Source organism: Chelon labrosus, assembly GCF_963514085.1.
Source record: "Chelon labrosus genome assembly, chromosome: 18".
Lineage (NCBI taxonomy): Eukaryota > Metazoa > Chordata > Actinopteri > Mugiliformes > Mugilidae > Chelon > Chelon labrosus.
The window spans coordinates 8,245,580-8,259,314 of record NC_140351.1 but is presented as its reverse complement, the minus strand read 5'-3'; the positions used below and the strand labels follow the sequence as shown (position 1 = coordinate 8,259,314).

Below are 13,735 nucleotides of genomic sequence, written 5' to 3'. Positions count from 1 at the left end.
TGTATTCAAGGACACAACGATCAGGATGCTGCTTAATAACTTTCTTTTATTATTTCTTTTTCTCCTCTTTACAGGTTATGACCTCCTAACTAGTGCGCCACCTCCTGGCTATAACCCACCATTACATCTCCCCCTTTTAGATAAAAGTTAATCTGTTTAGCAGAACCTTTTATGAAAATGAAGTGCATTAAACAGTATAGCTACTTCTGAATTTCGTTCCATTATCCATAACATCACTTAATGACTTTCCTAGAATCATTTCAATGGAAGTATAATCACAGGAACTAACAAAATACATTTTACAGCTAACTAACCCTTTTATAGCTTTTAATCTCAGCTGACAAAGTAAGAATGTAACTCTTCACTAGAACATTTTACTTTTAAACATACAACATCGTTTTCAATTGTCCTTCTTTTCTTAACACTCTTATAACATTTCACTTATGCCCCATGGTGTGAACTGTGTGTGTGTCAAATGTTCATAAGTCCAGTCTATCAGGAGCCTTGGACAGTCTCCCTGACCTAGTTATTGTTCCATCGTGAATCACCCTGTCCTGTGGTGTTGAGGGCACTGGTACTTCCCTGAGGTGGGACCGGTTGCGTCGCAGCCGTCCTCCATCTTGAGTCTCCACCTCGTAGGAGCGTGGTGTTGTTGCAGGACCCACAACTGTCCCAGTAGTGTGTGCGGGTCTGATCCACACCTGTTGACCAGGCTGAAGAGGTGGCAGGGTTCGAGTGCGGTGTCTCTGGTTGAATGTCTGTTGTTGTTGCACTTTTAATGCTGTGTCTTTTTCCTTGAATCTTTCCAGATCCGGCCACTGTGGTTGAAGTTGCTCTGGAGACACTGGGACTGGTGTTCTAATTCTCCTCCCCATCAGAAGTTGAGCTGGGGAGCTCCCATGTGCCAGTGGAGTGGCCCTATAGGCCAACAGGGCTTTGTTGAAGTCTCCTTCTTTCATTAATAAAGACTTGACTGTTCTGACGGCCCGTTCCGCCTCCCCGTTGCTGCGTGGGTAACGGGGGCTGCTTGTCACGTGTGTGAAGTCGTACTCTCGGGCAAACTGTGCAAATTCGTGACAGAAGAACTGTGGGCCGTTATCTGTGACAAGCACCTCTGGGCAACCAAACCTAGCAAATACAGCTTTAAACCTTGTAATAGTCTGTTTTGCTGAGGTGTTTCCCTGTAGGCTGCACACTTCGATGTAGCGTGAGAAATAGTCTATTATGACTAAGTAGTGTCCATTCTGCCACTGGAAAAGGTCTGCCGCGACCCTCTGCCACGGCCTGCTTGGCAGATCTGTTGTGAGCAGAGGTTCCACCGGTGCCTGGGTTTCACGTGCACAGACTCCACATCTTTCAACCATTTGCTTCACTGCAGATGTGATGCCTGGCCACCAGACTGACTCACTTGCTCTGGCAAGACATTTGTTAACACCCTGATGTCCTTGGTGTAGTTTGTGCAGGATGTCGGGTCTCATGCTGTCAGGGATTATAAGCCTCTCACCTTTCATGAGCAGTCCTCCCCCATCATGCAGGACTGACCTTTCAGGCCAGTAAGGTAGCAGCAGCTCATGCACATCTCGTCTGTGTTCAGGCCAGCCTTTTGCAATGTAACGACCGAGACGTTTGCATACATTGTCTGAGGTTTGTGCTGTCTTAATCTGTTCAAGCTTCGTTGGTGTGGCTGGCAGGCTTCCTACGATGCTGTCCAGGTAAGCTTTGCACTCCTTTTCCAGGTCTTGCTCGGCCTCTGTGGCTGTAGCTGGAAGCGGCGCTCTGGACAGAGCATCAGCTGTTATCAGGTTTTTACCTGGGACATGGATAATGTTGAAACTGAACCTGAGCAGCCGGAGTCTGAATCTGATGATCCTCGGCGGGAGGTCATCCAGTGATCTGGACTTCAGGAGTGTTATGAGTGGTTTGTGATCAGTTCTTATGGTAAAGTCCAGGCCACTTAGGTATCCTCTCAGGCGCTCGCAGGCCCAGGTCACGGCCAAAGCCTCCTTCTCTATTTGTGCATATCTTGATTCGGCTTTAGTCAGGCTTCTGGAAATGAAAACAACAGGTTTCCACTCACCATCCTGTTGTTTTTGTGTCAACACACCTCCCAGCCCATATGAAGAGGCATCAGCGGAAACCACAGTTTCATGTTCTGGACTGTACTGGGCTAACACTGTCTCTGACGCCAGTTCTTTTTTTGTTTCCAGGAACGCTTTCTGTTGAGGAGCTCCCCATATCCAGCTGTTCTCTGTCTTCAACAGGTCACGAATGGGCTTTGTTAGATCGGGCAGGCGTGGTGAGAATTTTCCCACAAAGTTCACCATGCCCATGAAGCGTCGAACATCGGCCACATCCTGCGGCTCAGGCATGTCAAGGATCGCTTTTATTTTATCTGGGTCTGCTCTAATACCTTGGCAGTTTATGACATGGCCCAGGAACCGGACCTCTGTCAGGGCAAACTGGCATTTTTCGTTCAGGGTGAGCCCAGCCTCACTGAATTTTTGCAGGACTCTGTGCAGCCTGTCGTCATGCTCTGCTCGGTCCTTCCCTGTGACCAGGACATCATCAGCATGACACAAGACCCCATCAATGCCATCAATCAGCTGAGAAATCCTCTTTTGGAAATGTTCGGGGGCTGATGATATACCAAAGGGTAGGCGTTTGAAGTAGTATCTGCCCTCTGGTGTGATGAACGTGGTCAACAGCATCGAGTCTTTATGGAGAGGTACTTGCCAGAAGCCTGATGTAGCGTCCAGCTTTGTGAAAACTCTGGCACCTTCCAGCTTGGCTAGTGTTTCATCCACCGCCGGTAAGATGTGTCTCTCTCTGATGACGCTCTCGTTCAGATGGGTCAAGTCCACACAGATCCGTATTTTCCCTGACGGTTTCTCAATGGGGACCATGCCTGCGCACCATTCTGTTGGTTCCTCGACCCGGGCTATGACCCCCATCTTCTCCATGCGGTCTAATTCCTCTTTGACTTTGGTGCGAAGGGGAATAGCTACTCGTCTGGGGGCAGAGAGGGCGTAGGGGGCTGCCTCTTCTTTCAGTTTAATTTTATATTCCCCTTTTAGTTTACCTAGCCCTCTAAAAACGTCTGGGTAGGTTGAACGGAATAGTGCCTCTGTGTCGTCTATGCTGTGAAGCTGGGGGATCATGTGCAGTCTGCGAATGGCAGGGAGGCCCAATAAAGGTGTGGTCAGATCCTTCACGATGAACACCTCCTCCTCAATCTTTCTATCCCCTCTCTGAATGACAGCATGCACTTGCCCTTTAACATCCAGCGGTTGGTTGGCCGGGCCCAGCAGTGGCCTGCGTGTAGCTGTGTGACTGCCATACCTGTCCATTGTGTACACTGATTCTGGAATAGCAGTCACTGATGCACCAGTGTCCACTTTAAAACGCAGCTGACCACCATTTATGGTAAGTATTTCAGTCCATGTAGACGACTGTGGATGGTGAACTACTCCCAGGTAAGCTGCCGCCTCATCCTCTTCAATTGATTCTAATTTTTGAGCTGATCTGCATACAGCCGCAAAGTGTCCTTTCTTTTGACATTTTCTGCATTCAACATCTTTTGCTGGGCACTCAGTCCATGGATGTTTTGGGGTTTTGCCACACTTCCCACACTGTTTTGACTTGGTTGATGTAGACTGTGATTGAAAGTGACTTACACGTTGAGTAGACTTCTTCCTATAAGCTGGTCTCTTACTGTTGTGGGACACTGCCTCCAAGTTCCCCGGTGTACTGGCTGACCGCAGGACGGCTTGTTGCTTTTCTCACCTCCTCATGCTGCCTCACTTGAAGTATGGCTGTAGCTAAATCCAGATTTGGATTGAGCTGTAGTCTTTCAGACAGTTTCGCATCACGTATGCCGACCACAATCCTATCTCGGATCATCTCCTCACGTAGAACGCCATAGTTGCAATGTTCGGCTAACTTGTGTACTGAGGTGATGAAATTCTCTGCAGATTCGCCGACTTCCTGGCATCTTTTATTAAACTTGGCTCGTTCAAAAATTACGTTGTGCACTCCCACGAAGTGTTGATCAAAAGCCCGTTTCACTTCATCATAGTTATTTTGTTTATCTTCTGCCAACCGCAGTGACGAGAGGATGTCATCAGCCCTATCCCCCATTGTGTAGATGAGAGAGTTCACCTGGTACGCTCCATCTTTGTCTTTTAATCCAGATGCGAGTCGGAAGCGTTCAAACCTTTTTATCCATGCTGGCCACGAACTCGGCTCGAAGTCGAACGGTCCCGGTGGTGTGATGGTGAATATGTGGTCCATGTTGAATGTTTTTAGCTTGCCGCTAGCCCGTTAGCCTTCGCCGACTCGCTCATTCCTCTTCTCCATATGTCACTCGTCCTCACTCTCCTCACCGGTAAGCAGCTCCGACTAGTTGTCTGTGCCACTAGACTCTGTCTGTCGTGGATTCTCGACTACTGACACCATGTATTGTTCCTCTATACTCTGTATTCAAGGACACAACGATCAGGATGCTGCTTAATAACTTTCTTTTATTATTTCTTTTTCTCCTCTTTACAGGTTATGACCTCCTAACTAGTGCGCCACCTCCTGGCTATAACCCACCATTACAATATATAAAGTAACTAAACACTGAGTCACGTAGACTACAGAGAAGTTTAGTCTTTACAAACCTGAGTCTGTTGTTGACTTTGATGCCTTGACTTTAACCACCTGGAAAACATCAGAGGCTGTTAGATGAACTATACTGTGTTTTAGGGTCAATATATTTGACAGTAAAATGTTAAGACTGATGGGAAACAGATGTTTTTGGATGTGCAGCTAAAATGTCAGCGACAGTAACTGAGTCATGTTTGCTGCTTTGATATGTGATACTTACCAAACAAAGATGATCAAGCAGATGAGTACGATGATCCCAATGATTCCTCCAAGAACTGGTTCCCAGTGTGAGGAGCCTAAAACAAGACATGATGTAATGTGGACGTATTGATATAATGAAACCAGATATAACTCTTACTGTCTTTGAGTGGATTCAGAAAAATAAATACTGAATGATATTTACCTTTAACATTCAGATCAATCCATGGTGATGTCTGGTTACCAAGTTGATTTGAGGCCACACAGTAATAAACTCCTCCATCAGTCACATTGAAGCTGTAGAAGTGTCCTTCAGATACGTTCATGGGTCCATCTGTGCTCTTCTTGAACCAGGTGAAGTGTCTGATGGGAGGCTTGGCTCTGCTGGAGCAGGTCAGTTTCACCCAGCTACCTGCTGACACCAAACCTGATGGACTGATGGATGCTGAGGTGTCTTTAGGAGCATCTGAGGAAAATGTGACAGAGATTCACTTTATTCATCACAAACAGCTGACATCCCATGAATCATCATGTGCTGACAGGATCCAACAACAAACTCTGGTTGTCTTACATGAAACATTGAGAGTCTCTTGTGTCTCTGCTGTCTTGACGTCTTTTCCTTCATTCACAGGATATCTGACAGAACAGATGATGTTGTATCCGTCATGTGTGTCTGACAGAGTGATGGTCTCCTGGATTTTAGTTGTAAAGGTCCCATCTGTGTTTTCCTCTGTTTTGTTGTGAGGGTCTTGTTGGAGATTCCAGGTGAGTTGAGGAGGGGAGTGTGGACAGGGAGTGAAAACTGAGCAGGTTATAGTGACAGACTCCTTCTCCTTCAGATCACCTGAGATATTAATTGTGGGTCTCCAAGGAAAATCTGTTGTTTTGTGCAAAATTTCAGTTTTAGTTGTTTTCATTCTTCCTCCTACATACTGAGCATAACAAATTTACTGAGAAGGTTTAACGTTAGAGTTTGTGGACCAAGGTAGAACTGCTTTCACATTTTATTCAAGTAAAGTGAAATTATAAAACCTGTCTTACCTTTAACTGTTATTTGAAGAGGATCACAATCAGCTGTCGCCTTGAATGACCAGTTCTCAATTCTGAAGTAGTATGTGTCTGAATGACTTGTCTTTAAATTATAAAACAGAGTGGTGCAGTTTTTCTGACTCAGGTCTCCAATAATATTCATTGGATAGATGTTAACTGACTTACTACTGTTGAAGACTACATTATCTGGATAATGTCCAAATCTCGAGTCATTTTTAATCCACACTCCGAAGGTTTCTCTGCTGCTGTTAAACCCTTTTCCTGGTTCCTCTCTATAGTTACATGGGATTTTCAAACAAGATCCACTCAGTGCTTCCATCTTCTTTGGTGCACTAATGAAGAGGGCTGAATCCTTATCACAATGAGCCCAAACACCTGTAAAACCAGACTAATGATGAACATCATGTGGATCAAAATCTGCCTGAATTGAAAGTTGATGAGACACAAACTCCAGTTCATCTGCAGCATGTTACATGTCGACCCTTTGAACAATGTCAGTAGAAAATATTTCAGACTAGAAATGATTCAAGTAATGTCTCCAAATAAAAGAGACTGAACAAACAGCTCACCTGAAAGAAAGAAGACACTCAGTAACATGTTGACTGTCACCACGTTCACACACAGGGCTGCCATGACACTCATCTCCTAGACTGGAAATAAAGACAAAAATTAAAAAATACCATGTGATTCCTCTCAGGTTAAAATATTTAAATTTAAAAAATAGTAATAGTTTTCTTACCAAATAAATCTGCCGTTAAAATGAAATATTGTTTTAATATCCAGTAATTTCAGTTGATCAGCAGCAGATCAAATAACCAACTTCTCTGTTTAGTTGTAGTGGTGTAAAAGGAAACACCCAGACTTCACTTATTGTTTTGTACTTCTGCTAGTTATCACTGAATAAATGCAAAAATACAAGAAGTCTTCATCCTTTCTTCTTCATCTCTGTGAACGACGAAGTCACCTTTTATGGTCATTTTGAGCTGATCAGGGTGTGATTGGTTTATTAATTTCCAATTACATTCACTGTCTCACAACTGCCACTTACTGTCGATCACAGCTTTTCAATATTTATATCTACTGTAGATGCGAATGTAGCAGTATAGAGATCTGTGGACTTTAATTGACATCAATACAGCCAACTACTGGGGAGCGCACAGACCTATAAAAGGGGCGACCCCCCCGCCGCCAGTTCTCTCTCTGCTCCACGACTGGGTACGTAATTTCCAGGTCGGAACTTCTGCCTCAGGCAGAGCGTCTGATTGGGTGCTTCCTGTACTCCTGTGTGTGTGCTACCTGAATGGCCTTCGGTGGTGAGCGTCTCCCTCTCTCTGCACAGTTGATTGCTGCTAGTTAGCGGCAGTTAATTATCATATGATCACAGGTAGATGCCGGTAGGTGTGCAGCACGCTTATCCTCTCCCTGCGGTGTCGTGTGTTATGACGAACCAACCCTGCTAACTGGTATGTAGCCCCTTGACCTTTCCCACTTTGGTACACCCATGCTCGATATCATTAACCGATTTATTGGGTCCCCAGATTCCCGCGGTCAACGGTGCGCGGGTGACGTCAGCATCAGCTGACTGGGCCGTGTGACGCTAATCACGCTACACATCTCTACAAGCTACGGGGGACCGCTGCTGTTTTGCTTTGCTGCTTTTCTATTATTAGCTTTATGCTGTGCTTTATGCGTTGCATTATTTTCGCTGCTTTTATATTGTCCCCCCCTCCCCCCCACCACCACACACCTCGCCACACAATGATATACTTATGAGGCAGAACACAAAGAGGAACTTTGATAACATCATGACTGAGAAAAAAAACATATGAGTTGAAGGCTGTGAAGAATTAAGTTTCCTGTCATTGAACTGTGGTAAGTAAACACGGCATATTCTCGTCCAGGCGTCTGTATCTTTTAACGGGAACTAACATCTTGTATGAGCTCAGAGTGAAGGTGTGAACTCAGTGTTTCTTTACTTGAGTGTAGAGATCCTCTGGACCATCAACAGTCTGTGTGAAGCTGTTTTCTGTCCTGCACTGAGACGGAGGAAGGTTCAGGTTTCTGCTGAGAGAAGTGGACGTCGTAATGCCGGATGTCGTTCTCTGGTATTTGAAGATCTCTTCATCTGTTTGATTCCGTGAACAGACTTGTAGTTATTTATATAGTTTGTGGAATTGCACAATTCACCAACTACAACAGTAACCACTCAACCAACGAGATTTTTACATCACTAACATTAAAGGGACCATATCCCACACCCACAAAAGACACAACCTAAAAAACTGTGTCAGTAATAAACTAAATCACACATCATGGCAAGTTACACTGTTGTTTGTGAAATTGATATGTGTTGAGGGGAGGGGCTTCTGTGGATCATCCCAGATACTTGATCAGTTTGAGATCTCGTGGATTTGGAGGTCAGGTCAACACCTTGTGCTGATCTTCATGTTTTTTGAGTTGTTCCTAAAGCGTTTTTGTGTGTGTGTCTGTCAGGCTGCATCCAGCTGGGGATGACTACTGTCATCCAGGAGTCAATGCTATGGGGTGGGGGTGCCTGGTCTGGTCTAGGTGGGTGCTACATGTCTAAGTAACATCCACATGAATGCCAGGTCCAACACTTTCCCAGCAGAACTTTGAATTGTCACAAGATGGTCAATGTTATTTACTTCTCCTATGATATTCATAATATTTTGGTTGATCGGTGTATGTTCTCCTATTATTTTAATTTTTATTTATATTATCTCTGATGCTTTTATAAAGCACTAAACCTATATTTAGCTGAAGTCGTGTTGGAACAGAAGCGACTGAGGGCAGCTATATGTGGAACTGGGTTCAACTTCCCTTCAGTCAGTGTCGGCGCACACAGAGACATTTTCTGTTAATTATTTTTGGATTTCCTCTTTTGATAGGCAACCTTTCAGCCTTGTAATGCCACCACCACAGCCTCCCTCTCACTGGCAGACACACATGTGGAGATTATTATTGTCTTATTAGGAGTTTATGGACACAGGAGTTCCCTCATGAAGGTATGCTTTAACGCTGACCTTATTTTAAACATGATGAGGAGGATTTTAAAGACATTTATTGGATTGTAACAAAAAGATTGTTCAGAAAACATCACGTACACCATTTATTGTGAAGAACTTGTGCAAACTGTTCACCACAGGGTGGCTTACAGATGGGTGGCTCCCCCTTCATGCAGCTGTTGATGGTCAGAAAGTGTTCTGCAGAGGAGAGATTGAGCAGCACCAAGCTCCTAACCATTTTAGATGAAGCTCTCACTCAAAGATGTTTATTAATTTAGTGACTTTTTTCTATTTTTCTTTTATCTATTCTCCTCTTGCTCTTTCTTTTTCTTTCCATCAATGTCAGATGAATAACTTATTTTCATTTTGAACTGAGCACTGTTGTCATAATGAACTGTTTTAAAGAGTCATGCTCATGATATATAACAGGACTGAATGTTTTCAGAGTTGGTGGGGGTCCCCTGGGGGGGTCTCCTACTGTCACTGAAAACATATCAAAGCAAAGCCAACATATCTATGACTGTCCTCTTGTCGACTTTGTCAGCCTCCGACTAAATGTGTGTGTACATGTATCTCTATAGGGGACAGAGGTTTGAAAGGCTAAAATGGATAAAGAAGCTTTTTTTTTTTTTTTTACATTTTCCATTAAGGCATCATTTAGAGCTTTCATTTAAGTTGAAAGGATGCTTAATGTTGTTTTAAAAGAACAAAGTTGTTCCTTAAATTCACATGTTCAACTCTTCATGAACAACCAGACTGTCCTACATCATAAATAGTATCTGACAACATGAACCAACAACAACACATTTTTCCAAGAGTTGCAGAAAAGCAGTAAAATAACAAACATGTTGGTTAAAACATTAAAATATAAAAAGCAGTGACATGTTTCTTACCAGATGAGTCTGCAGGTGAAACAAAGACTGTAGAACGTTTTGATAGTGGTTTTGAACTTGAGAAGATCGGAAAGAGACCAAGTAACAACTTCCCTCTTAAACCTACTTTGAAAGAAGGCGGACGTTATATATTAAGACTGTGAGCACAGTTGGTTTGGTTGTACAGCCACAACATATCACATGACTTCCTGCTTAACTTGTGTTAATCAGGACATATGAATTTGTGGTTTCTTAAGCTCATCAGGTGTCTATGACTAATTTAAACTGTTGGACCTGGTATTCATTAATGTGGATGTTACTTAAACATGTAGCACCCCCCGAGACCAGACCAGGCACCCCAACCCCATAGCAATGACACTCCTTGATGGCAGCAGGATGCAGCCTGACACAGACACACACACAAAAACGCTTGAGGAAATAAAATAAAAGTGATTGATTTCTGCAACCCTTCACAGGACAAGCAGTGACAGAAGATAAATGAATGAATGAATGATTTCACAGGAATCATTCTGTGGAGGAAGCTGTGCAGCAGTCTGTTGGTTCTGATGTTTCTGTACCTTTTCTGTGAAGGAAGAGGTACAAACAGTCCATGGCCCAAATCTGGGAGAGGACCCCTACAATCCCCTGTGCAGTTCTTAACACCCAATCTAAGTCCCTCCTGTCCTGTGCTGTGCAGCTCCCATACCACACTGTCACACCGAGACAGAGGATGTGTTCTATTGTGGTCCTGTACAAGTTTGTCAGTCGCGACAGGAGAATCCAGCCCTCTTCAGCTTTCTGAAGAAGAAAAGCCTCTGTTGGGCCTTCTTCACCATGTGTGGAGTGTTCACAGACGAGGTCAGGTCAGGTCAGATGTGATGTGATTGCCCAGGAATTTGATGTCACCTCCCCTTATATGAGGAGAGGAGCGTGCTCTGTCCTTGACCACCTGTAGTCCACAGTGACCTCCTTGGTCTTGCTGGTGTTCAGAACAAGGTTGTTGTCTGAGCTGGGATGGATGGCAGAACAGTCAAGTGTGAAGAGTGTGAAATGAGCTGGGTGAGCACACAGCCCTGCGGCGTTCCTGTGTTCAGGACCAGTGTGGATAATGTGCAGTCCCCAGTTCTCACCACCGAGTAGAGATTGTTGGTTTAGAGGAAGTTTTCTGTTCTATAAAACACAGTCTGTCAAATGTAAATGTTCACATATGAATCTGTCAGTACATGTAGACGCGGCTCCTCTGAGGTCAACAGCATCTAAAGCTCATCAGGTGTTGAAGTCGATGTCTAAACACGGTCTGTTAAATATATGAGTGACCCATGTATTTAAAGTGGAGCAGCTGGAGGACACGAAGATCTACATTATGGACTTCTGCAAGATTTTTATATTTCAGCCTGGAGACGATAGTTGATCCTGATATCAGACTGAGCGGTCAGGTGATGATGTTGTGTAGATGCACTTTATGTCACTGAAATCGTCTTCAGATGACGTGATGCCTGAGGTCAACAGGTCAAATGTTTTAAAGCAACACTAAAGAGTTTTTAGTACCTTAAAATAACGTTTCAAAAATAGTTTCAGTGATTTATCACCTCAAAACCGGGTGAAAGCCAATTCTGTATTCGCTTTGCGGCCCTCTATTGGCTGTAACCGCACTATGTAACTTTGCTTCGTCGGGTAGCGTTTTTGTAGTTCTAAAAAGACTACAAATTTGACCTGCTTTACGGCAACGCGGCTACAAAAGCCGGTAGGTTGAGGCTCAAATCAGTGAGAGAGTGAATCAGATCAGTGAGAGAACACTCAGCAGGTGTGTGGAAGATACCAGCTTCATGACAGAGCCTGCAAAGAAAAGGAGGAGTGTACTGTCCGATGAGGCGAAGAAAAGAAAACGAGAGCATGATGAAGAAAGAGCTAAAACGAGAGTGAATATCGGACCGGCTCATACTCGTTGGCGAGAGCTGAAGGAGCTGAAGGAGGCAACAAAATGCAAGACGGATGGTGACTTGGCTTTGCTGCTGCTGGACTTGTAAGTAATACCGGTAATCTTTTTTTCAAACAGTGTGCATCGGTGTTCAATACATTGTCAATTATTTTATCGGCTCATCTTAGCTAAGGCGTTAGCTATTGTGCTAATATATATGTAACTATCGCTATGGCTCATGTTAGCTAAGGTGTTCGCTATTGTATGTAACTATCGCTAAGCTAAATATCGCTGTAACTATCACTGCAAGCTAAGACAATAACTGCCAAAATAACCCCAAATGTTTGATCGTTCCCAAAGTTGTTGATTCTTAGTTCACAACGGTCTCTGAAACTTTTTTCAACAACATTCACAAGATTTTCACAGACAATGCAAATGGCTATTACATGCTAAACTGTTAGGCAATACGTTTCTTTATTTTTCATCCTTATGTAAACCTATCTGGCTATTGCTAATCTGCCGTTTCAAATTTACAGTTTCACACAGAAATAAAAATAGCAAGCAATGTCATTATTTTGTTTTACTTCATTCTAATGTTGCAATACGTCATACTTTCGTAAAATCATGCAACATACTCTACCTTGTCACTGGACATCCTTCAAATCGTTGATTGTTTCCAAAGCCGGTTCTGCATAAACAAATAACGTGCCTGCGACAGTAGGATGCAGTCGGCTTACTTATTTACGACGGAAGTAATGGACAATTACACTTCCAACCAGTAGGGGGACCGAAGAGGAAAACTTCTTTAGTGCTGCTTTAAGGACATAAACCTGAGGAAAAAGCAAAATATTTTTTGTGAAATAATGTGAAATAATATTGTTTCTGCAGGTTGTGTGTTGTTTGGACTGCACAGAAGGTTACATACCTGAAATAGCTGGTTATTTTTACGTGATCAGGTTTTGTCTGTTTTAGGATAGGTGTATGTGCAAGGGTTTAATGTCAGATCCTCAGATTAAACCAAACATGCAGTCATTTCTGAATATCAGTTGATCAGCAGCAGATCAAATAACCAACTTCTCTCTGTTTAGTCGTTCTCTTAAGAAGTCTTCATCCTTCTTGCTTTAATCCTGAGAAAGAGAAAGAAAATCTTTTATGGCACCTTGACCTCATCAGGGTGTGAATGACTCATTTGTTCAAGCGAATCAATCCCATGCACCACTCAAAGACACCTGCACTGTCACTGCAAGACCAGTGGGGGTGGATCTGTTCTCTGTATGCAGTGCATGACACCAATGTATGCAATTATTTAAATTTTTTGCCAAATGTTTCCCATAAATTAGATAAGTAAACAGACACAATTGATTATTCCCTTCATTCTGGTTCAGGTTGATCTGATCACCTCAAATTACAACTGAGAATCTCCACTTTAAGCCTGTACTCATTATCCAACTGTACTGTGAATATGTTTTGATAAAATGCTAAAATAAAGACTTTATGATGAACATATGAGCACCAGAAGTGGAAGCAAATATGATCAAGCATCCGTTCAATCCATGGAAGAACCCTCCATACAACTTCTCAGGATCTGCTGCCAACGTCTTGGGGCCTGATTTCACAGGTCACCTTCAGATGAGTTCATTTCACATGTCTGATGTATAAATAAATATAAATAACAATCACCATGACAGACACCATGTGAGGTCAGTGCATAAATATGAACATGCTGAAAACTGTGTGATATCTCGATTTGTTTTGCTGTTTCCTCCAAAGACAAGGTCAAAACTTGTCACCACAGTGTCACACACACTGTGGGAACGCCCCCGTTACAGGCCTCGGTTTTCCCCTCTGCTGGTCAAGGGCCGTAAAGACTGGTTAAATGTGATGTCTTGTGTTCTCTCCCTTAGGTGAAGCTGATCTGCGGTAATCGGAAGGATCTGATCAGTAGGGGGAGGAACCATGTCTCTCTTTCTTTCTCACACCTTCTTCTTCCATATGCTTATACCAGAAGCTGACTTTAGACCTCA

The 13,735-nt window shown here is 43.4% G+C and overlaps 1 protein-coding gene across 1 annotated transcript; it reads right to left on the bottom strand.

Moving 5' to 3' along the window:
- Positions 1 to 4,695: 4,695 nt before the first annotated feature.
- Positions 4,696 to 9,159, bottom strand: LOC311503713 (myeloid cell surface antigen CD33-like; the record flags this gene model as incomplete). The annotated part of the gene is made up of 4 exons (XM_084566584.1): positions 4,696 to 5,311; positions 5,417 to 5,722; positions 5,887 to 6,270; positions 9,072 to 9,159. 4 exons carry the CDS (start codon positions 9,157 to 9,159, stop codon positions 4,944 to 4,946), a joined length of 1,146 nt encoding a protein of 381 aa, XP_084422710.1. The 3' UTR covers positions 4,696 to 4,943.
- Positions 9,160 to 13,735: the final 4,576 nt, after the last annotated feature.